Source organism: Perca flavescens, chromosome 13, assembly GCF_004354835.1.
Source record: "Perca flavescens isolate YP-PL-M2 chromosome 13, PFLA_1.0, whole genome shotgun sequence".
NCBI classification, from domain to species: domain Eukaryota; kingdom Metazoa; phylum Chordata; class Actinopteri; order Perciformes; family Percidae; genus Perca; species Perca flavescens.
In genome coordinates, this window is record NC_041343.1 from 7,225,290 (window position 1) to 7,249,839 (window position 24,550).

General features: G+C 41.0%; 1 protein-coding gene and 1 long non-coding RNA gene across 2 annotated transcripts; one reads left to right on the top strand and one right to left on the bottom strand.

The window, feature by feature from the left end:
* Positions 1-193: 193 nt before the first annotated feature.
* On the top strand, positions 194-2,351 carry LOC114567250 (uncharacterized). Its single transcript, XR_003694141.1, has 2 exons — positions 194-416; positions 1,882-2,351. It is a non-coding gene; the product is annotated as an uncharacterized LOC114567250 (long non-coding RNA).
* A 4,859-nt stretch (positions 2,352-7,210) lies between these two features.
* Positions 7,211-23,193, bottom strand: umodl1 (uromodulin-like 1). Its single transcript, XM_028595873.1, has 16 exons — positions 23,103-23,193; positions 22,680-22,838; positions 21,535-21,662; positions 20,573-20,756; positions 19,676-19,816; positions 18,887-19,159; positions 17,571-17,828; positions 14,934-15,046; positions 14,553-14,772; positions 13,610-13,747; positions 12,701-13,512; positions 12,399-12,562; positions 10,380-10,616; positions 9,081-9,237; positions 8,834-8,912; positions 7,211-7,398 (listed from the first exon to the last, which is right to left on the bottom strand). Exons 1-16 carry the CDS (start codon positions 23,191-23,193, stop codon positions 7,211-7,213), a joined length of 3,342 nt encoding a protein of 1,113 aa, XP_028451674.1.
* Positions 23,194-24,550: the final 1,357 nt, after the last annotated feature.

Below are 24,550 nucleotides of genomic sequence, written 5' to 3' on the forward strand. Positions count from 1 at the left end.
AGTCAGTGGCGTAGGGTGTGCGTGAGTTAGTGTGTGTTGGTGTTGTAAAGTGTGTACTCTGCAAAAGGCAAACCGAGGACAACCTCACATAACCAAACCTGGGTGTGTCCGTGGAGACAGCGGGGAGAGACCGAGGATACTGCAGCTCAAGAAGCCCCAGCAGACCAGACCCAGGTGAGCTGAGTTACTCTCATTAGTAACCGGCAAACAGGAGGCACAAGTTAGGACACACCTCCACAATGTAGACTCAAATTACACCAAAGGGGCATCATAGACTACATTATGGAAAGGACCCCTACAGAGAAATATAACGTTTTTCTTTACCTTTCGCTTGATCCGGTCTGTTTGTTATTCCAAGTCTCGCTCACAGAGAAGTCTTCTTCTTCTGAAATCTCGCGAGACAACGATGGAAATCGGTGAGTTGGAGAGAGGCGTGCCAGTGTTTGTTGTGTCAATGTACAGAAAGCGTATCTTAGAGTTACCCAAAATATTTTCAAGTGTCATGGCTGAATATTTAGATGCTTTCGACAATGTTCAAGTGTCACGCCAAGACCCGCCCTTTAATAGCATTTATTGCCCAGGCGTCCATGCTTACGCAAGGTAACATAACCCCATTTGTACAGGTCCTATCCCCTGACCAATCGGCTATCCTAACCTTAACCGCTCGAGGTCCAATGCCTAACCCCAACCAATCGAGCTGCTTCGTAGGGCGGGTCTTGGCGTGGCCATAGTGGGAGTCTTAATTTCGCGACCAGATCAAGTGAAAGGTAAAGAAGAAAGTTGTTCACTGTAGGGTCCTTTTCCATAATGTAGTCATACACTTATAACAACAATCTGAGCCTGTCAGTGAAAAAAAAAGAAAAGAAAAAAAACACTATTAGTGGACCTACATTGATGGTGCGTAATTGCCCCGTAGGATTACATCGCAGCGCGGTTTGCAGTTGCAGGCTACAGAACTCTCGCTTAATACTGGATCAACTTCAAGGATTGTTAACCTTTTATTAGTCACTTAGACACAAAAACAAGTGAAAACAGGATTCAGGTTAAAAAATAACAAAGTTCCCTTTTAAACTGTAGCACTTTTGCATCTTAGCTTGTTGTCACTGGGTAGAAGTTTTATACTATGTTTTCTTGATTACATATCTGTCTCTAAAGCATGCTGCCACTGTTTTCTGTTGGACCTGCAATCTGATGTTGTGTTTTAATAATTTGGTCTAGACGTTGAGTGTTAGCTTGGATGTAAGATGAGGGGTAAGTATGAATGGAATGAGGGAAGCCGCTCTGCTTTGGAAACACACAGTTCAAAAAGGAAATTGTAAGTGCATGTTAATGATCTTCACTCTAATTTATACTGCTAATGTATTGGTTTGGATTGTTCTATAGTGTACTGCATCTTGTAGCTATTCTTTCACAGAACACCCCGAGACCCTCATTGCACCATTGGCATCCCGTAGTTCATAATGTCACTGAATGAGTCAAAGTATAGATTTAAACCAATGGCTTGAATTGATCTAAATGCAAAGCTTAGAAATCATTAGAAATAGACCAAAAGCTTTACTTTACATGTGTATTCCCACAAAACAATGGCATCTATAGTCAAGTTTTCAAAGATATGTATTACATGAGTCACTTGATTGTATCATGATTGCCTTGAGGCATTTCTATATAATATTGTTGACAAGCAAACAGGCCCCATAGTGATGTTCTAGCATTGTCCCCTAAAACAGAATCCTGATGTGTTCCTCTGAAATGAGCGGTCACAGGGTGCTCCGCTCAACTCAACCCAATGACTCAATGTTGTTGGCCTGAGAGAAATGCCTCATCGTGTGTCTCTTTCTGTCTCCTTCTTTTCTGCTATCTTAACCATGTGCTGCCTCCTAGAGATGCTAAGGACGAGGTTCTCGGACCCAGTCATCATCATTCCCAGGGTGCTGCTGGAGGAGAGCCACCACCACCGCTGGAAAGACCCGAACCTCGGAAGAGCAGCGGAGTCGTACGCTTTGCCCTAGATGTCAACCAGACGGAGTAGTTCTGCCTGACGAGGCCGATATCTTAAACCGACTGATGCCCTGTACTGTAAATAGCTAGTATTTGCAACTAAGTTGGATTATGACAAAAGAGGTGAAAAAATAATGTTCCGCTATCCAAGAGGCAGCCCACACATTTGAAACACGCATGTTTGACCCATGGAATTATCACAAAGGTGCTATATCATTTTCTGGTTTCATGCCATTTGTTTTCAAAAAATATGCCAATATCATTAGAAATACCACACCATAAAGTGCTTATACTACAATTACAAAAGAAACTGTACGGTTTTAGTGTAAATAAATAATCATACTTGCAGATTACCATACTGTACTGTAGTTTTTGTTGTGTGGTCAGTGTTGGATGCAGTGTGATACTGGCCCAATAAGTTTAAATGCATAACAAAGGGGGAAACTGCGATCAGTGTGTGTTTGCCAATATGAAGTAATAGATATGTGAGAGAGTAGAATAAAATGTCCCCTGGGCTGCACGCTGTCGTAGTCTTGCCTGTTTGATGTGTAGTGCTGTCCAAGGTGCTGATGCTGTCATGATTTAGCTGTTTTCGTGACTTTGTTTTGCACTATAACTAAGTTCATTTATTTATATAGCACATTTAAACAGCCGCTAGACAGACCAAAGTGCTTTACAGAGCTAGCATAAAAAACATAAAACCAACCAATAAAAACAACAAAGCTACTCTAACTAACTTAGGCCTTGGACTGTTTGTGTATGAATTGTGAGGTTTAGTAGTGGGGTGAGACTACACGACTTCAGCAGAATTTGCCATTCTTATAAATAATAGGCTGCACTATCGGGTCACAATTAATATCAACTCAACCGAATTTCAAGTGTCATCATTAATATATACAGTAAATAAGCATATCATTTCACAACATATTCACCTACATAATATTGAACCATTCAATATGAATCCATTGTTGCATTTAAAAGTCAAATAAAGACGACTTTGATTGTCAGGGCCCGCTAAGGGTCCCTATCCTCCAGCCGGGACTGAGTACAATCATCGTATCTATGCACTAGAAAACCTCTGTGACTTCCCTGGTTCACTATTGTTCATGGTGGCCGGGGTGCAAATATATAGTATTATAATTTATAATATATTGTATATAGCTAAACATTTGTTAAAGCTCATGTCTCATGAGGCCTCATGAGGCCTGGTGCATGGTGGGAGGCCCAGGACAGACTTCTGTCCGGGTAAGCCTGTTCATTGAGGAGTGTGTCTTACAGTGTCTGTAGTACTTTTTTTAAAACATGTCTGGAGGAGATCTCTGAATGTGGTCTAAACATAATCAGCCACACAAGAACTTGGCCTGATTGAAATGGTCAAAAATTGTCATTATTTTGATTTAAGCCAGGAACTATCTGATCAACTAATACTCAAACAAGATACAAGACATTCAATGCCGATACTGTGCTGTGGACACATTTAGGTCAGTATCAGAAAAACATATAGAGGTTCAATACCCAACCATCTCCAGTTTAATCCAACAAACAACACTGGAACAAGCCTGGAACTATAGAGCTGCTACATTGTCAAACAACTCTGCTTTTCCAACCATGTCTCCCCTGAAGGACAAGAACTAGGACAGGACCTGTTACCGTGGCCTCCTGTCTGCACTCCAATTCAAAAACAACAAGGAAAGAGCAATGGATTACCTACTTTCCTTTAAAAGCACAGGCAGCATTTTTGGAAGCGATTTTTGGCAAGCTTTTTAGGTGTCTCATTAAGGCAGGTACTCATGTTTCATTTATGACTTACAGTCCAGCATGTAAGGGGGTGGGGGGGAGATTAAGAAACAGGACAGGAAACAAGACTAAGCAGCTGGTTTAAGGTTTTGGTGCAGAGAAGCTGTTTCCTTGTAACAGTTCATACTGCTGTTCATTAGACTGGCTTCCCTTCAGTACTGCTGTTACCTTCATAGCAAACTGGAAACGACAGGGTTAGGTTACATGTACACAGACATAGCACAATGTGCACATACAGCACAGCTTTAGATATGGTGTCTTGTCCTAACTTGCGTCGGTGCTGAAGATTTCTGGGATTTGTGCAATTATGATTGCAATTGTAATTGGAGACTTTGGCTGTCTTTGACAAGTGCTGGGGGAGGGGGAGGCCCACTCAATCTGTCAGCCTCAATCAGCAAGTCAGCCATCTTGATGTAACGCTCACAAATAATTCATAACCCAAAGAGGACTGTGCGAGGAGAGTGGACTACCATTGATTCTGTTGTGTTGGTAGAAAGAGAAAGACCAGTGAAATATCTATTCTAAAAGCTCTAAATATAGTGCTTCCCCCCCTCCCCCTGACAGCAATCTTCAGAAATGGAACTTCAGATCTTACAACAAAAAAATCCGTAGTGGAGGAAGTATTAAAGCAATACCACACTTTAAAAATTGACAATGTGACTTATGTAAAAGTATGTTAGTATTAACAAAATAAACTGTACATATGAAAAGTAAAACTAGTCACAACATACTTTATTTTACAGATCCAATAACTGTAAAAATAACTAATTACTAACTAAACACAATGAACTGTCTACACTTTATCGATAATTTGCACTAAATGACATGGATATGTCCAGGAAATTCCTATTATATTATTAGGAAATAATGGAACATGTAAAATAAAGTGTTACCGCTGAAATACATGAATGAAATTGATTGATAAGCAAAAGGCCCACAGCGTGATGTCACTGCTCACATCTGAAGATTGCTATCCACACTGCCCAGGTGCTGGGAGGAGGAAGGTCCTGAGCTGCTCTATAAAACGCAATGAGGAGCATTAATTAGTACTGAACTGTGCGAGTGAAAGCCTTTGGAGATCACTGCATATCCTGCACACACACACACACACACACACACACACACACACACACACACACACACAGCGTAAAGCATGATGAATGAGCCGCCCTGACCCGGATGACCATAGAGACAGACGGATGTAAGGAAGAAAAGGAGGAAAGAGGAAGGACTGTGGAGACACAGATCACGTTGCAGCCATTATGGGGGATTTCCGGAACATAGACGGACAGAGTGGAAAAACTAATTTATCCTCCAGAGCATCCTCCGAGCCTTATTTACCATATTAATTTTCCCTAGACACTTGTTTTGTGTATGTTGGATTGTTGCTAAGTGAGACTTAGTGTGTGTGTGTGTGTGTGTGTGTGTGTCAGCACCAAAACACTCACTTAAAGAGGCAGAAGAGAAATGCAAAGGTTGAAACCCAGAAATACATATAACATCTGAATCTAGTATTTCATTTCAAATCAATAATGACATTTCATTTCTTCTGATTCCGTGCTTTTAAACTGAAATGATTCCCCGCTCTTTCTCTGCCCTTTGATCGCTGTTGCACTTCCTCCCTCCATCTATTATACCCTCCATCCCTGCACTGGGCTGTTGCCATGGAGACGGGTTGCCAGGTCTCAGACGGTGAGGCTGAATGGGTTAATTAGGAGGCGGAGCATTTGCAGCCCTCCAGATGGTAGTAAGGCCTCCTTCACCGCAGGTCTCCGGGGACCTCCTCTCAAGAGAAAGCCTCTCCTGTTTAATATTCAACCCGTCGCATCAAAACAGGAGCTGTCTTTTTGACCCTGTTGTCAACAATGTGGGATTATGGGATGTGTGAGGGGGGGGGAAGCTGGATATTCTCCTTTTAGCTCTGGTCAACTGAGAAAGGCTTAGCCAAGATCTTCTTCTTAAGCCCTGATCTGATCAAAGGAGGAACATGACACCGTCCACATCCCCTATCCAATCCAGAAAAGAGGAAAATTGTTGGCTGTGACAATAACTTTTCCTTAAATTATCTCATACGCTTTGTTGTCCTCTGTAAACAGTGTATACATGCTATTTTCTATGCATGCAGGAAGCCATCTTGCTGTGTTTTTATAGGGCTGAAGAACTGGGACAGCAGCACCCCCAAGTGTCTGCATTCATACAGGACATGTTTATTGTCGCACCACATACAGCGTAGCAGCAGTTTGTATAAGTGAGAAGAAAAGCACTATTACAGATGTGTAACAAACAAAAAGCATAACTGTAGAAAAATAGCAGCAAAAAGACAATAAAGTGATAACTGTGCTTGACCTGTCTTGCACATGGCATATTATAAGCATATTTGACTACGTGAACATGATCATTTATGCAAAGATTTGCGATACAATCTAGTTTTGTAAAACTCATTACATTACAATTTCTTATGTGAACCATGTAGTGAAATATTCCCCATACTATTTTTTCTAATATCCTGGATTTATACTTTCTCTCCAGTATCATCATGTCTCGTGCTTCTGTGGACATCTTTTTGTCTCAGCTGAAGGCAAAATGATGCTTAAACCTATACCTATTAAAAATGTGTAACACGTCTTACCTATTTATTCTTCAATGTTATATATGTACTGTATGAAATATTTATAGTCTCTATATTTGACATTCCAGTAACTACTGTACATTTTAATATCTTAACCCTTGTGTTGTCTTCCCGTCGACCATGAACTACTTTTTTTGGCGCTTTTTCCGACATTTTTGTCACTTTTTTTCGATTCTTTTGGCGCTTTTTTAAGCGCTGTGGTCACTTTTTTCAACACTTTTATAAACTTATGGTCAATAAACCTAACTTACATGACATTATACCACATTTTTGAGTTAAAAAAAGCAGACATTATGAATAATTTTTACTATTAGTTAAGATCAGAGGATGTTGTGGTGGATCACAGACATTCAAAGTTTAGTCAGGGTACGGTTTTGAAACGATTTAAACTTTTTTAAATGCTATAAAATTGAATAAAACACCCAAAAATAATCACTATTTTTGTTTAAATGTTGTATGGATTCCATACAACGTACATCCATGTTATTTTTGGACAATTTGGTTCATAGAAACCCATATTTCTGATATTAGAAACGTTGAAAATGGGTCAAATTTGACCCAAAGACGACACAAGGGTTAAATATGTGTTGGGGGGTGTTTCATATAAATATAAATAATCTGTACTTTATTTATTGTTAATGTTTGGTGAGAAATAATATGTGAATGGTGCAACAGTGCCGCTCAGTGGCAGCGGCAGCGTAATAGCCGACCAAATGTGCCTGCTGCTACAAGTATTTATCCAATATTTCCAATTCTGTGACTTTAGTTGTGGGTGCTGCTGCACCCCTAGGTGTTAAAGACAAGGTAGGAGAAGTTCTCCTTCTTGGGTTTGGTGCTGAAGTTGTAATGTCCAATGCGGTTCCTCTGGTAGAAGAAAAGGCAGATGAAACCAATGATGAAGAAGAGCGACAGGCCAACTCCCAGGCAGGAGAGTCCAACTATGTTAAGAGTGGTATAGTGCTCCTCCAAGGCCTCTGCAAGAATGTGTGTCGAAGCATTAAAAACCAGTACACATCAGGTATACAGGCAAAAACATGTGTTTTGGGGTTATTCTACTTCAATGTCTTCTTTCAGACTAGTGGACAAAAAAAAGATCCAAAATTCACATTTAGGTGTTTATTTTACTACACTTTGTCTATCTGCGCCTGTAGATTTCTCCTTAATTCACCAAAAATTAGCATTAGATTATGCCTCATTTGCATATTTAAACATTAGAATTCCACCTGTAGTGTCTTGCAAAATGTATGGAAATTTACAATCCTAATCTTTAAAGGAGATTTTTCATTCTCTGAGTCAGAAATCATGAAGGTTTTGGGCTGTTGACAGTATTTCCTGATTTATGGAATGATAAAAGGAGATATCAAAAATTCCCTCTGTGAAAAGCTTTGACCCTAATATGTCAACAAAATTAAACAAGAATTCTGATCTTGAAATGTATGCAAGTTAGCACATATTTTACAAGATAATGCATAATTTGAATATTTAAAGGGGCTGTAGGTAGGATTGTGAAGATCCAGGACTTAGCCAAAGAATTTGAACATCGACAACTTCTCAGTCCCTCCCCCCCCTTACCGCTAAAGCCCAAACAGTCTCCTAAGCCCCTCCTCCCATGAGGGAGAATGAATGCATGGGCCTGAGCAGTGATTGACATGCAGTTAGACACTTTTTGTTGCCATTTGTGGAGCCTGGGCTGTCTACAGAGACTGTTTTTTTTACAGAGTGTTCAGGGGACAGGCAGCTCGCGGATAGTGAGGAGATGTATGCTGTATGTAACAAAACATGTTGTAGCCTAAAAAACGCCTGACTTCGCTTAGAGCACCTTTAAGTAATCCACTGAGGAGGTTTCATGTTGATATCTATTAGTTCAACTAGATAATATATTATTTGAAATACTGTGACTTTTAGAAGTACTTGCTCTTATACTGTATGTTCAGCACACTTCCAAAAAGCTGTAAGATTTAATGCAACTCATGAGTCCATCATGAAAACCAATAATTCCCTTCAAATAAAGAAAAGCTCAAATAAAGTGAGGGCTTTTGAAATGTGCGTTTTCCATCAAACTACTTGAACTCGCCTCTCCACCGGACTGATGATGGAGACAGCAGCGCTGCTGCCATAATTCAACAGCTAGATGGCCTATTCAAATTTAAAAATGAAGAGACGCTCAAGTTTATAATGGATGCTGAAGACCTCGATAGCTGCTCTGCTTTCAAAACTGGTCCGCTTAGCAGTAGCAGAGTAGAAGCTCAAGTGTCTTTGTTACTTCCGCTGGAATTGAATCCCATTTTTGACTTGATTTAAAAACAGCAGAGGCAGGCAGCTGTAACATATTTGTTTCTAACAGAACCACATATCCCAGAGGATTGAAGGGTAGATATTGTTATGCTGTGTAAAAGTACTCGCCTTCACCTGACCTCACCAGAGGCCCCGAGGAACCCAAAGCTCCTCCAATTATGTTTGAAGAGCGAGCTGCTCTTTGTAGACAGTCCTGCAAGAAAACACGAGCAAAGATGACAAAGGCGGAAATTCAAATCTCTTCTTCAACATTCAAACAACTAAATGCTTCAGTCAGAGTGTGTGTGTCTGTGTGTGTGTGTGTGGGGTAGTTATTTTAGATGCATCCCCTCTGTAGAAGCTGTTTATAGGATATACTCACAGGCACACAGGTATGCGCTTCAATCGGCACACAGATCTGGACCTGGCAGTGCAGATAGATCACATTCAGGTTGACTATGCGGAATATCTGTACGGACACGCGTGATGTGCTGGAGTTCCCGTTCGTCAGCACTTTGGTGTATGTGTTCAGGGAACAGCTGTGGAGACAGAGACAAGGAACTGCAGCAATTTTCTTTTATATATATTTGTTATTGACTAAGCTGCTGTGACTTGAATCGATGATACCATCAGGTGGCCCTGTTTGGAATCAGCCATGACTGTCGGCCTTGACTGTCGATTCATTGTTGTCACTATTTTCACAGTTTGTTTGAGATATTGCATTGAACGGAGTTTAATTTGAATTTGAGGAAATCAGACATTTGTCTCGATATCATCGTGGGTGCAGAGTTTCAGTCGTCACATTTCAAGCTGGACAAGATGGTTCAATATGTCTACTGTAAATTACAACAGTGTATAAGGAAGAAATTAATTCAACATTGAAAGGTCTTTCAAGGAATAGTTCAACATTTTGGAAAATAAACTATTTCACTTTCTTGCAGACAGTTTGATGAGAATACCACTTTCAATATAAAGCTTCCCCTACTCAAACACATACACACACACACACACACACACACACACACACACACACACACACACACACACAAAAACACACACACACACACACACACACACACACGTTATGCTCCTGGCCCAACACCCATGCAAGATACAGTCACAAAACCTTAAAGATGTGTAGTTTTGACCAAATATAGCCAAGTTTAAAAATAGGTGTGGTCCAAGTAAGGGGGCTGGAAGTAGGGGGTTCCCCCCACTTTACGCCTCATCTTGTGATGGGATCACACCAGCCACAACGCCAAATCGGGCTAGGAGCGTGAAGTGGTGGGGCCAAGGCTGTTGCTCGGACCACACTCATCCTCGAACTCGGCCTGCATTTTGATCTCAACTACACACCTGTGAAGTTTCGGGTCTGCATGTTGCGCCGTTGTGACACTATTGTGGCGACAAAATCTTGCCGCAGATATATAAACACCAGGCAGAGTGCAAATCGTCTCTGTGGTAGTTCCTGCTACAGTTGGTGTCTCCATAAAACCACATTTTGCCATGAAGAAAAAAAAAGAAAGTGATTAAATCATGATCTTGAGCCAACGGATCTAATTAAATTATTGCTACCACTTGGCTAGAACATATTGAATTTTGACATCTGTCTATGTAATAGTTATAGTAGCTAGCTCAAATACTAATAGAAATAGTGATAGTGCTGTAGGTAGAAGCAGACCTGTTTGCCAGGAAGGTGTGGCTGTCTGGGTCTGCAGGGTTTCGGGTGGGAGTGGCCCAGCATCTGTTGATGACTACTTTAATCTGCTGTGAGGAGGGTTTGATGCTGACCTCCAACACCACAGCCTCCTCCGAGGACACGCTGGAGTTGTGGGGTAGAGGCATTGTACCATTCATCAGCTGCACTGTCACCTGGAATGACCCCAAGCCCGTGATAACATCTTTGATCATATCATACCTGGAGATGGGTGAGAAAAGAAATATATACAGCCATAAATTTACATCAGGAACACACTACAGAAAGGTAAATTAAATAAAAAGCCTACCAGCACCTAGATCATTAATTAACATGTTATATCATTGTTTAATCTGTTGTTGCTGCATTCATGTTGTGTTGGACACATCGGAAAAACAAGTTTCCGAGTTGGAAAATACACATGAACGCTTGTTGAAGTCAGAACAACTCGGGAAAAATGTGGCCAACTTGCCGACTTCACGTCATATGTGTCATCAACAAAAACATTAACGCTAAGTCTTGCTTGTCTACGTTTGCAGACATACCACGGCATTACACGCTCGAAAACATAACTAATGTTAGGCCAGGAAGCAAAAGAGCAGTGGCAACCTTATACCAGACACTGATCAGCCATGAACCAACCAGCACAGATAGGTCAAGAACTGAGCGGGAGACAGAATTGGGGGTGTCCCTCACTGAGGAATTCTGGGAATCATGTCTTGTGACATAGGTGCTCAGTAAACGCGAGACATAATCTAATACAATTTAAAGTAATACACAGGTTGCATTACTCCAAAGTAAAAGTTAGCAAGCTGTATCCCAGTGTATCAGCATCATGTAATAAGTATAAGAACCAAGAGGGCACCCTCACACACCAATTTTGGACGTGAACTAACCTCCACTCATTCTGGTCTTCTGTATTTGATTTCTACTCAAGAAACCCAACCCCCTTGTGGCCATTCTGGGGTCTACAAATGACACTGCTTTGAACTCTGGCAGAGACAAATGGCCAGAGTATCTGGGCATTTTAGATGTGGTTAAGAGAGCTCGGCGAACTCCTCCATCTGGAGAAGCTCAGATTCGCGAATGCAGGGAGGAAGAGTGTGTTTGATAGGGCATGGGGACCGGTTTTGAAACATTTAAGGGGTCTGAGAGAAGAAGCTGTGTGATGAAGGGTCCCATATATTGATTATGTAATAGTGGTTTCATAGGGAATTTTTCTTCTCTCTTTTGACTCCTGGTTTGCTTTTTGGTTTCTTAACTAAGTCTTGATATTCACTACGGTGCCTCACCATAATGTATTCAGAATCCGCCAAATAATTACAATTGTATGTTCTTGGTTGCTGCTTATTGATGTTATTGTATGAATAAGAAAATAGAAAAACAATTTTGCTCGTATGAACAAGTGCAATCTGTACCCAATGTTGATCTGCAATAAACATATTTTCAACAAAAAAAACAACATTGAGTTCAAACTCTCTGAGTAGTAACAGTCCACACATCTTCTTCGTAGCATCCATGTTTGTTGTTATGGTTACAGTCAACATTCAGACTTTCCGACTTGAGAGCACGTGAACACAGCGAAGTTGGAAGAACGACTTCCGATCTTGGAAACTCGGACCGTCTCAGGAGCACATGAATGTGCCATATGTGCCAGCCCCTTTCTTGGCTGGGACCAGTTGCCAGGCAACCAGCTGAGACTCTGGGATGTCACTGGTGAGCTACTGTAGTGAGCTTTAGAGGTGCTGATAGGCACAATTTGTTACCTTTGACCGAGCCAGTCTAGCTGTTTTTCCCTGTTCCCAGTCTTTATGCTAAGCTAAGCTAAGCGTTGGCAGGCTCCATTTACATATTTACTGACAAACGTAAAGAGTTGTATTAATCTTCTCATCTAACTCGGCAAAAAAAGCAAATAAGCGCAAACTGCTTCAGCTGCTCTGAGGCTGTTTTGAAAAATGCTAAAGCATGCTGGGTAATAGCCTAATGACAGCAAGTGAAGCTTACCCCATGGAGCCGGAGTCAACAGAAATAAGCATGTTCTTCATGTAGGTACATATGATGGGAACCTCCAACCGTATTCTGGGTACCTCCCCTGTCCCATTGGGTGACCATGTGTACATTTCCATGGTGTTGAACAGAGTTACAGATGCTGTGAAGTAGGTTTCATTCTAAAATACCAGATGTCACATGCAGTTTGGGTTATTTTAAGTTAATGCACTTCAGTTTTACAGACAAAATAGTTGGAACATGTTGGAGCATAGGAAAATGCAAAAGCTTCCCAATTGCAACACTTTTTTACAACTCACTTGCACAACCCTAGTGAGGCACTCATCCCAGGCCACGGTCAGCTGGGCATGGGTAGCATTGCCTCCATTGACGCCACATTCCGGCAACCCCAAGTACACGGTGTCTACCATGATTTTGTTCCTCAGAAGAAAATCCCTGGCAACTGTCACAGTGATGGCATAAACCCTGCACTGTACAGAGATGGCATTGGTGGCAGTTCTCAGGTCAGTAATGGTAGTTGCAGGAGCTGTAATGTTGCTAGTGGGGACGGTAGCGGTGGTTGTAGGGGTAGTGGTCATGGATATCATTGCATTAGTGGTGGTTGTTGGGGCAAAATTAGTTGGGGCAGTAGAAGAAGGTGTAGAAGTAGTAGTGGTGTTTGTTGGGGCAGTGGTTGTTGGGGCAGTAGAAGAAGTTAAAGGAGTAGCAGTGGTGTTTGTTGGGGCAGTGGTTGCTGGGGCAGTAGAAGAAGTTGTATGAGTAGCAGTGGTGGTTGTTGGGGCAGTATTGGTGGTTGTTGGGGCAGTAGAAGAAGCTGTATGAGTAGCAGTGGTGGTTGTTGGGGCAGTAGAAGAAGTTGTAGAAGTAGCAGTGGTGGTTGTTGGGGCAGTATTGGTGGTTGTTGGGACAGTATAAGACGTTGTAGAAGTAGCAGTGGCGGTTGTAGGGACAGTATTGGTGGTTGTTGGGGCAGTAGGGGTTGGGGCTGTAGAAAAAGTTGCAGAAAGACTAGCGGTGGTTGTTTGGGCAGTAGTGGTGGGAGTTGGGGCAGTAGAATAAGTTGTAGGAAGAGTAGTGGTGGTTGTTGGGGCAGTAGAGGTTGACGCAATTTCTGCACAAGACAAACACTCTGGTCACAAAATGCAAAGATATTGCGTCATTATTTAGTGTAATCTGTGTTTCCCACTGCAACAACTGTGATACTGTACCTTGACAGTCTCGTCCAGGCCTTACTGGGTTGTTGTCTATATATCGCTCCAGGCAAACACATGAGTAGGAGCCCCAGACGTTTGAACATGTTGCCCACTGGGAACAGTCATTATCCCCTGAAGCACATTCATCAAAATCTAAAAAAACAAAACAAAATGTTTGGCTCAGTAAATCAGGCTTTTTTTTTGCTTTTTATAAGATAGTGCAGAAGGGCCACCGAAGCGCAGCAACCCATTGATGCCGCTGTCGCTGCTACGTCACCCGGATTGTTGGTCTGATTGGTTGAAGGACTATCCAATTGTGTACAGAATCATTTGAACTATGCCCCTTGATCACGCCTCTTGTGCAGTAGAAAATACAGAGCAGACTTAAAAGATTGAGCTTGGTCTGGTGATAACCAGACTACTAGCCACTGCCAAGGACCAAGCCTACATGGGGTCCCACACTCCATAGGGTGAGCTAGAGGTTGCCCCAGTAAGTCAGGCTTTATGTTGCTCTTTGTACTGTAGGTTCCTGGCTTGCAGATTTGTTTCTACATGATAACCAGAGATTAATTACGTTTTATTTTGTCTGACACTTTTTTGAATTTTTCAAATCTCTTGATTGCTGTTTGCCGGCTTTTCTCCGGTGCTTAGCACCACCCAAGACGACTGTGATTGGTTTAAAGAAATTCCAATAAACCAGAGCATGTGTTCCTCCCATCCCCCAATTGCTATGTGGAGTAGGCAGACTCTCCTCCAGCGCGCTTCGGAGGAGGGTCTGGCAAAGTAAGACTAGAGTAGTACTAACCTGGAGTAACTAATGTTGATGTGTAAAATCACACTTTGCTGAAAGTTACTTTTAGCATATTAAGACTATCCTTTGAAGCACTTTCTAATTTTATACTTTTTATACCAGCCCTGGTTTAATAGAACACATTGTTAGAAAAGAGAAGGGGCCTACCATTTGTTCTGGTGTTGTTTTCATCCACAGCGTATATGGTGCTGTTAATCAGGGAATTCAGCAGAGCTGTCGACACATTACTGATGTCTTGGCTTTGACTCGGGGAAAAGATGATGGTGAAGTTGACCACCACACTTCCCGGGGAAAAACTTCTGATCTCGATTCTCACCTGGCCTGAATTCACCATGGCCTTCATCTCTGGAGACAGAGACTGGTAGATCTGTTGGTGACAAAGGAAACAGCTCCAGAGTCAGAATGATGAAACAATACAACTTGTTGATTCACCTTTAATAAGTTCATTAAAATGGACATGTTTACAGTTTGTGGAATTCTATTCAAAGAGTACACTCTGTCACTGGATAACCCTCGTAACACACCTACCTCCTCTTTAATACCCTTAGTGAGGATTCCGTAGGCCTGGCTGCTGGTGTTCTGCAGATCAGCAGTGAACTGGATGTTGGTAAGTCGCGCTGTGGCATCAAGAGTCTGAGCATCTACAAAAAAAAAGACTTACTTGGTACACACTAGTACTGGGTATCGTTTAAAAGAATTACAATACCAGTACTTTAAGTGATATCCATACCAACACTAGTCTACTTCATTCAATAACTTTTTTTTCCTACTTCATTTAATACCCATCATGTGAATGGAAGCATTCAAGTGCCTAAAATGCCACCACCATTGCACTACTAGCTGCTGGGGTAGTGGACCGATCATACATCGCATTGAATCGAAGAATGCTTCAATAAAAGAATCACAAATTTAAATCATGAACATTTGCGTTGATTGCGAGAAAACCATACAAATAGTAGTTTTTTAAGATCTAGGTACAAAAAGGATCAAATGCAGGTATTGTTTTCAGTGGCGGTTTGTCAATAGAGGGCGCTGGGGCGCCGCCCCCATCAAAATTCCATAAATATAAATGTATACAAAAATGATATAAAAATGAAATAAAAAATGAAAAATAAAATAGTTTACTCAGAACTGTTAGTAAGAGCCTCAGCATTTAATACAAACTGGCTTTAATCGGTTAACTATTTTCTATGTTTCAATATGTTTCCTCCGGTTTCTTGGCTGCAGCATAGGGCTGCAGGGACGCCGGCCAAATGGATGTGTATGTGAGTCCTTAAACTTTCGGCCAGCATGTGACCTGAAGCTGGTCTCTAATTGGTTTCTTAAAAATTCTCCTCCGGACGCACCTCGCTTCGTCCCTGGCGAATCAGAATTGGAGACATGTTATTTTATCCAATCTGATTGGTTCTCAACACCTGTCATTCAACTCTTCCCCCGGCCGCTACTGGAGAGAGAAGGTGGACACAATAGTAGCGCCAGCAGGTAGCTCTTGTGTTGCTGAAATGGTCTAACCACTTTGATTAAAGTAGGAAACTAGCAACAATAAACAAGGAGAGATTTGTGAAAGAGAAATTATACAACGTCGTGGAGCTGCCGACCCCGTCCAAACGGCGTGTGAATTGAATATTCTGGTGAGTTATCTTAGCTGCTAGCTAGCTAACAGCAAATTACTACTATCGGTGTTGATAACCTTGAGACTTGTTGCTTGATTTGTGTTTTAAAGCCAGTCGGAATTAGCTACTAACCTGATGAACCTGATAAAAGTGTATGGTTAATATTGAAATTGTTGTAAATTTTAATTTAGCTGTTGGTTAATTCAGCTAGACAAGTATGTATTTTCCGTCCTTCAGTTGTGACTGCTATGTTTTCTATAAGCTAGTCAATTAAGATGGACAAATAACTAGCTAAAATGTTTAAGTGAAATGTGGTTAAAATGTGTAGTATGTAAGAATATGTTGTATCTTGAGGAGAAACACAAGTGAACTGTTACGATGGACAACTGTGATTATTCTTCACGTTTTGTGCAGGCTGTTTTTTTGGTGAGACTCTACTGGGAGACAGAACTGCGCTGCTCAAGTCACCGCCGTCATACTGCCTCCTGGGTTTCATCTTCATCACCACCATCTTCTTACCGCTCACTAGACCTTCACCATCATCATCTCCACTACTCACAGGATTTTCACGTCGTTTCCCTACTCTATTCTCTGAGGAGCCAGATGGACAGTTTTACCTGCTAAGGGTGGTGGAAGGAACTTGAGTGCACTCAAACTAATGAAACAGGGTTGAACAAACAGACTGATTTAGTATTCCCCTGGTTATCTCTATGAAATAAGAGATCTCAGTTTTTGGTTAATTTGGTTTTATATATTTATTTTCTTGGTCAGGTTTTTGATATTTAAGTTGTGGTTTGAGTACATTGGGTTTATACCTAATTGGCCTATCTACCAAACTGATTTTGATTACCATACTGAATCATTTAGTTTAGCCATGCTAGACTTCTGATTAAAGATTATTTTGCATAATCTCAAGTTTTAAAGTAGTACTGGTCGTGGGTGCAATTTGTTTCATGCCCAAGCTACGAGTTAAATGAAGACAGGAAAAAAAATAACCCTACAGTTAAGTCAAGATAGTCAAGATAACTCAGTCAGTCACTATCTTATTATGTTTGTAACTTTAATCTTGAAAGCTCTTTTTAAATACATAATTGTTTAAATAAAGTTGTGCTGGTTGTTTTGCCCAGTTTCAAAGTACTGCTTTGTATTTATTTGCCCCCACCACCAAAAATAAGTGCCCCCCCCAAAAATAATTATCACCAGCCGCCACTGATTGTTTTACTGGAGACGTTTCGATACTCCTTGGTACTGGGTTATTTCAGTCGATAACTTAGAGGTATTGAGTACTGATACCCAGCCCTAGTACAATACTAGTCCTCTTACCAGCCCTGGGCCAAATGCTTAAAAAAAAGTCTTCCTTTTTCTTCATCACACATTTAGTCAAAAAGGGCAATTCTATAGCTTTATAGTAATCAGTGGTTGCATCTTAATTGTAAGCTCCCCCCACACAGCTGTGCACAAACTGCAGCGTCATGACACTACTGTATATGAAAAGATCCAAAAGTCAAAGGTACTGAAACAATCAACTTCATTTTTTCTGCACCGTTCTTACCAGTCTTGACCGTTATACGAAGGGCGACTCCTTGGCTTTCGCAGGACTGAGGAGTGACTGTAACATTGTAGAGCACCCCCGGCTGCAGTCCCCTCAGCTCCATCATGGTCTGATTGGTTTCCCAAGAATGAATGACCTCTGACCTCTTGCTTAGAACAACCTGGTAAGTCTGGTGTGTCTGAAACTGGCCGGACCAGTAGACACAGAAGGAGGTTCCAGTCACGTTAGCCGACCATCCGCTGGTGATGCTGGGAGGAGCTGGGAGGTGGTGGTAGAGGGGGAGGGACATTCAGGGTTGTCTTTCATTCATTATGGTTAAAGCAAAGCCTGTGTACGGAAAGCCATTTCACTCCCTATTTAGCTCCATTGTACCGAATTTGGTTGCAGTTCCACCAGAGTTCCACTGGGGGTGATCGCAGGCGAGGGCAAAATGAATGGGACTCTATGGAGCTAGATGGCTAAATTTGTCTCTTTCGCCTGCCTGTCGTTGGGAAATCTCAGATTTGATTGTAGTTTTTGAAAGTTCAACATGGATTATAGGTCGAAAGTTGAATGAACAGTTACAGGTTGAGTTGTTGTTGCCCATAACACACTAGCGTTCTGCTAATGAATGTTGATTGATTGGTCAGCGAAGGACTGATGACGACCAGAGATCCCGCTTGACAGCATCCAAAGCAGAACCAGAATATCAGAGTGAATATTTTGCCGTGGTCTTTAAAACATTAGCAAACCTCTTTCTAGCATGTGTATTGACAGGGAGAGCCTAACCTGTCAGCTGTGTTGTCGATGCCTCGAGAGAAAAGGAAGTGACTCAGAGCTTGCCGTAAAGCAGTATCTCTGGCCGTACGATGGGTTTGACGTCATGGACATTTTAAAAGGCTTTTTAGAACAAAAGAGACCCTTTAAAAAAATCTAACACCCAGCAGTGTGTATTTTCTTAACCTCCCATTTCAAATGCATCATTCAAATTACTAGACAAAAAATGATATCCTGAAAAGGGGTGTTGAGGGGGTGTAGCTCCATACACCTCCATTCATTCTGCACTCGCCTGTGAGCGCCCCCAAGTGGAACTCTGGTGGAACTGAAACCAGTTCAGAAGCCGGAAGTATCGAGAGAGTGGAACTTCTTCCCTTATTAGAAATTCTTTGGTTAAAGGAATAGATTGACATTTATTGGGCAATAAGCTCCTTTTTGCCGAGAGTGACATGTTACTTCTCATTTAACTATCGGCAAGAAAGCAAATAAGCGTATTCTCCAAAATGTCAAACGATTTGTTTAAAGCAGCCTTGAGATTAAAAAACAAAACTAGTTCTCACAGCATGTGGTTGTCGGCAGAGGTGACTCTACAGTTGTGCTCATGCTGCTATGCGGTGCAGCACCGGTCCACTGCGGAGCATCTGATGAATTATAAGGGACGGGGCTGGTATTACTCAGAGCTGTAGTCACGCTGGTCTCAGTGGAGTTGAAGACACCCATGGTGTGGTTGCCAACAGGGTCCTGTGTGCTGTTGAAAGCTGTGGTGTAGCTTGTGTTCATGGGTGGAAGGTAGGTAAGCAGGGGCTCTGGGGTGGTCGCCATCCTGACGTCAGCTGGGTAGAAAGAAGACAAGTCAGTGTTGAAATCAGAGCTTCTTTTTTAAGACCTGAATTTTGCCTTTTTTGCAAGATAGTGAGGATCTAAGGCCATTTCCGTATACGATGTGTGATCCTGATAAGAATATGAAGGTAGACCCACTTAAACATTATTTACCCACAAAGAAAAGTATAATCTTCCAGCTTACTCTTTCTTTCTTTTGTCTTTGGCTACGGTTAGTACAAAAACTACCAAAGAGACATGGCCCTCACTTTAAATGAATGATCAAATTATTAACAAATATCACTTGCTACACAGCCTGAATAATAATTTACCCACATCTCTTATTTGCATTATATAGGATGGTTTCCATCATTTAAGATAAAATCACTGTCAGGGCCTGAAATTAACATCTGACCCATCACCAATGATGGTTTTGTGAGGTACAAAAAAACACAAGTGAATGCTTTGGGATGTTGTGATTCTTATCAAATCAAATTTACCGTTGCATTTATATATACACACAGTCTAACCTGTGCAATGGGCTCCAGGGTTGTTGGGGTCAACATCAATATATCCTTGGTGGCAGGCACAATGGTAGGAGCCCACTGTGTTGTTACAGTGGGCCTGAGGGGAGCACTGACGGAGAGCAGACTGTTCACACTCATCCACATCTGCAATTGCAAATACAGACACATGGAGAGATTACGCTGGAATTACAGTTACAACAAGCTGCAATGTGAAAATTGAAAAAAAATCCTTTTCTGAAAATAAACGATAGCCAAAAAAAAAAAAACACAATTTACAAGGAAAGGTTTCATGTACGAATACTGTTGCTGAAAATACAATGTGCAAGCTGGACATGATTCACTTGTTCTTCTTGATTTAAAGGCTAGGTAATTCAGAGGAGCCTAAACATAACTAAATGTCATTATCACGCTGGCATAAAGTGATGAATTAAATATGTGCTTACAGTGTAGAGAAGCAAATTAATCATGTATAAAAAAAACATTTTGAAGGCAACGGGATGTGTGTTTGACGTGATGCCGAGCTTGTCGCTGTCTTTAGTGCAAATGTAACAAGTATGACTGATTCATCATTAAAGTGTGTGTGTGTGTGTGTGTGTGTGTGTGTGTGTGTGTGTGTGTGTGTGTGTGTGTGTGTGTGTGTGTGTGTGTGTGTGTGTGTGTGATTTTCCGCTGTTGCAGGAAACATCCCACAGATGACTGTCACTCAAATAGAAGTGGTGGGAGAAGGAAGCCGTGGTGCCACTGAGTCATTCTTTCCTGAACACCGTGTTCTCTGCAACATGAATCATTCTCAAAACTCTGCAAGAATGTCACTTCTCTGAAGAAAAGAAAATGGGGCCGGAGAAGCTTGACTGAGACGTGAGTGCTGCTCTACAGAACAACCGTGTCTCCGTCCCTTACCTTCCACGGTTACAGATGACACCTCCAGTATGTGTTTGAGGAGACGATGCAGCTTTGACGTGACATTGTACAGTGAAAGAGTAACGTTGCAGTCAATCAGTAGTGAAGTGGCAGTTCTGTAGGGATGCACAGGCTGTGAGCTGAGGTAATACACTGAAACATCAGACTGCAGAGCTCCAGTCACCTATTAATGATAGAGACATAAAACATAATTTTTTTTTTTTTAAAGGAAATTCTTCAGAAACAGACAAGTTGATGGCTTGGTATATCTTTTAGTCATTTCAATTTTCTAATAACTAGAATTAACAGAGTATTGGTAGCTGGCAGAAAAGTCTTATTACAGTATCTCACAAAAGTGAGTACACCCCTCACATTTTAGTAAATATTTCATTATATCTTTTAATGGGACAACACTGAAGAAATGACACTTTGCTACAATGTAAAGTATTAAGTGTACAGCTTGTATAACAGTGTAAATGTGCTGTCCCCTCACACAGCCATTAATATCTAAACCGCTGGCAACAAAAGACAGTACACCCCTATGTTAAATTCCCATAGAGGCAGGCAGATTTTTATTTTTAAAAGCCAGTTATTTCATGGATCCAGGATACTATGCATCCTGATAAAGTTCCCTTGGCCTTTGGAATTAAAATAGCCCCACATCATCACATACCCTTCACCATACCTAGAGATTGGCATGGTTTTATGTCGGTTAGCCTAATAGCTAGTTTGATTTGCATTGAGAGATGATTTTATGTAAAGTACCCCATGCCAATCTCTAGTACTCTAATACTTTACATTGTAGCAAAGTTTCATTTCTTCAGTGTTGTCCCATTAAAAGATATAATCAAATATTTACTAAAATGTGAGGGGTGTCCTCACTTTTGTGAGATACTGTATATAAGCAGCAGAGGTGTTAATAGCTGTAGTAGAAGCGTACTAGTGTTAGCAGTAGTAATTACCATTGCTTGTAGCAATCGTGTGTGATCCAGATGTCCTCTATCATTGGACATCAGTTCGTCGTAATCTGTCTTCACTGTCACTGTTGCATTAAAACGGTATCCTCCATTCTCCGAATAATTTGTTGAGCCTGAAAGTGAAGTCAAAAGGATCAGTTTAGTCAAATCACAAAGAAAACCCAGATTTTCTCACTTACACATTGTGGAATCTAGAAAGGAAGGTTGAAATAAAATAGATTCCTAGGGTGAAATTAATTTGAAAGACAATCTCCTGCTCTTCCAAAATGATTAAACTACCCTCTCTTCAGCTAAAAGAAAAAAATACACAACCCTGTCTTGTTGTCCTCTCTCTACCCACCTTACAATTTCCGTACAGTCCCTAACATGCAGTAACGTTTGGATTTATTTCCCCTGGTTATGAGATAGAGGTATGGGGAAAAAATTAGACCACAGTTATTAAACCACAGACCTACTCTCAACAGGTTTTACTGGGACTATTTCTTCAGCAGAAAATTGTACATAGTAAATGGTACACAGTGACCTCTGTGGCAGCCATTATTATTATTATTATTATTATTTGGGATAAGCCACATTGTGGCTTATCCCAAATAATAATGATAACGGGTCATGTTTCTAAAGAGACATGAGGTTTTATAAAGTGAGACCATGTAACTTTTGAAAGAAAACACATTCCTCATATTAGAAATGAAAACTTGAATTCATGAGCAATAAAACACAGCCTTGCTCAATTCACTCATTCACTTTGAGCTAGCCTTACTTGGTCTGGTATGACCAGGAACTTATGATGGTTGTTAGCTAACATTAGCAAATTTTAGATAGCTATTGCTGAGTAACATGACATAACTGAGTTACGTCACTCATTTTAAGTTTTTTTTTTCCAATTGTGCTACTTGTACACTACATTTTTAGCATGAGCTAGTATCCTGTACTGCACAGCAAATGTTACATATGCTCACTTTAAATGTAAAGTTTTGGTGCTTTGAACATGACAAACAACATTCCCTTCGCCTCTGTTGAGCTGTCTGAAACTATCTGCAGGGCTAGACACCAGTGACTGAAACGACTCGTTAATAAGAGTATACTTAAATGCATACTTGCATAATAAAAAATAAAATAAAAAAACTAACTTGCAGGATCACTGCAGAGAGAGTGACCCGATCTCTGGCAGCATTTCTGCCAGCCTGGGCAGTCCATGTCCCACTCACAGTCCTCAGATCTGGGATAGAATCCATCTGCAGATGGACAGGATCCGGGCTTGGCAGTGAACTCAACACTCCTGCTTACAGCTTCATTTAAAGGAAATGACATGTTACAAGCCATATATTAGCAGCGAGATATCTGTTGCACTGCAGCTTCTGTGCTTCCATTTGGTGTCTTGCACGCAGTACCACATGCTGAAAGGTCACGCTGCTTACTTGTCTGTCTGACGCTATATGATCACATTTTACAAACACAGACAATTGAAATCTATGATCAAAGAGAGACATTTGTGATCTTCTATAATCTTGGAACCCACTGATGGAAATATATAATGTGCAGTATTCACTCACGCAGGGCACAGTAATGGCCGACTTGCACGTAGCCTGTGCAGCACCTGGTCACCTGCTCCATCACTGTCTTGTACTCGGTCTGATAGGTCATCCTGTAAAGTGTGACTGTACATGTCTTCCAGAGGAGCCAGCCGCCACAAGGCTTTGTCACAGTATAGGGGACCGTATGCATCACCAGGAAACTCACATTCCTAGTCTCATTGTGTATACACAGATGATAGCCAGATGCAGACAAGCTATTTCCTGGAATAAAATATATCTTGTCAGTTTTACTGTTGGTAAAGTTTCTGTGGTAGTTAGTCTCTGGCTGCATAATGATCAGATTTTACAATTTAAATTAGTCATTTACAGTGCTCATAAACATAGGGCTGGGCAATATGTCAATATTAAATCAATATTGTGATATGAGACTAGATGTCGTCTTAGATTTTGGATATCGTAATATGACATAAGTGTTGTCTTTTCCTGGATTTACAGGCTGCATTACAGTAAAGTGATGTAAAACTTACAAGACTGTTCTGTTATTTGCCTTTACCCACTTAGTCATTATATCCACATTACTGATGATTATTTATCTAAAATCTCATTGTGTAAATATTTTGTGAAAGCACTAATAGTCAACACTACAATATCAATATCAAGGTATTTGGTCAAAAATATTTTGGATATTTGATTTTCTTCATATGGCCCTGCCCTAGTAGAACATAATACATGCCTATCATCTATGCCATTCAACACGTTAAAAACAAATGAAAGTATGCAAAGCAATAAATATAAATCCTCATAAATGCCATATTCTGTTGTGGCAATACATCAATTTCATGTTAATCCGTCATCTGCGTAGAGGCCTACCTTCATGCAGAGCGTGTTGTCCCCCACACAGAGCCAGCAGGGCCGTCGCCACCCAGATGGAGAGCATCCAACTCATTTTTCACAGATCAAAATCTCAACTACATATTTAACGACCACATTGTACGTGCATGTTTCTCTTTGAGATGAAGCTATGTCACTGTTTAGGGCGTACTCAAAGACTAAATCCTCTGCGGCTCTGTCTTTCTCCTCCCCTCGTTGCACCATCAGTCCCTCATGGACCACAAAATCACGACAGCCAGCAGGTAGATATTGTGAGAATGTTACAAAATGGCATTAATCTTTGCAAGAATATTACAATATTCTAATGTCAATATTCAAATGTCAAGTCAAATGTGATACGTTGCTTTGCCATGACGTGTGGCAGCATGACAAGCTAGTGAGTCAGTATATTACTGACTAGATTATTAAAGTATGGTCTATGGTATATTATTAAAGAGGAAAGTCTTTGGTTAATATGATTGTAACGAGGGAAGCCCACCACTCGCTTTTATTTTTGAGGCGTAAATAAGTGGTCATTTTACTTATTCTTTGGTGGTGTCAGTAAACATGTTTGTGATGCCAGGGAGAAAGATGTG

Coding starts and splice junctions, on each gene's coding strand:
- umodl1 (XM_028595873.1), bottom strand. CDS start 23,193: ATGACCTATCAGACCGAGTACAAGACAGTGATGGAGCAGGTGACCAGG. Junction 15,047..17,570: donor TCGTATAACGGTCAAGACTG/GTAAGAACGGTG, acceptor TTTTTTTTGTAG/ATGCTCAGACTCTTGATGCC. Junction 9,238..10,379: donor CACACCTTCCTGGCAAACAG/GTCTGCTTCTAC, acceptor CTGTCTCCACAG/CTGTTCCCTGAACACATACA.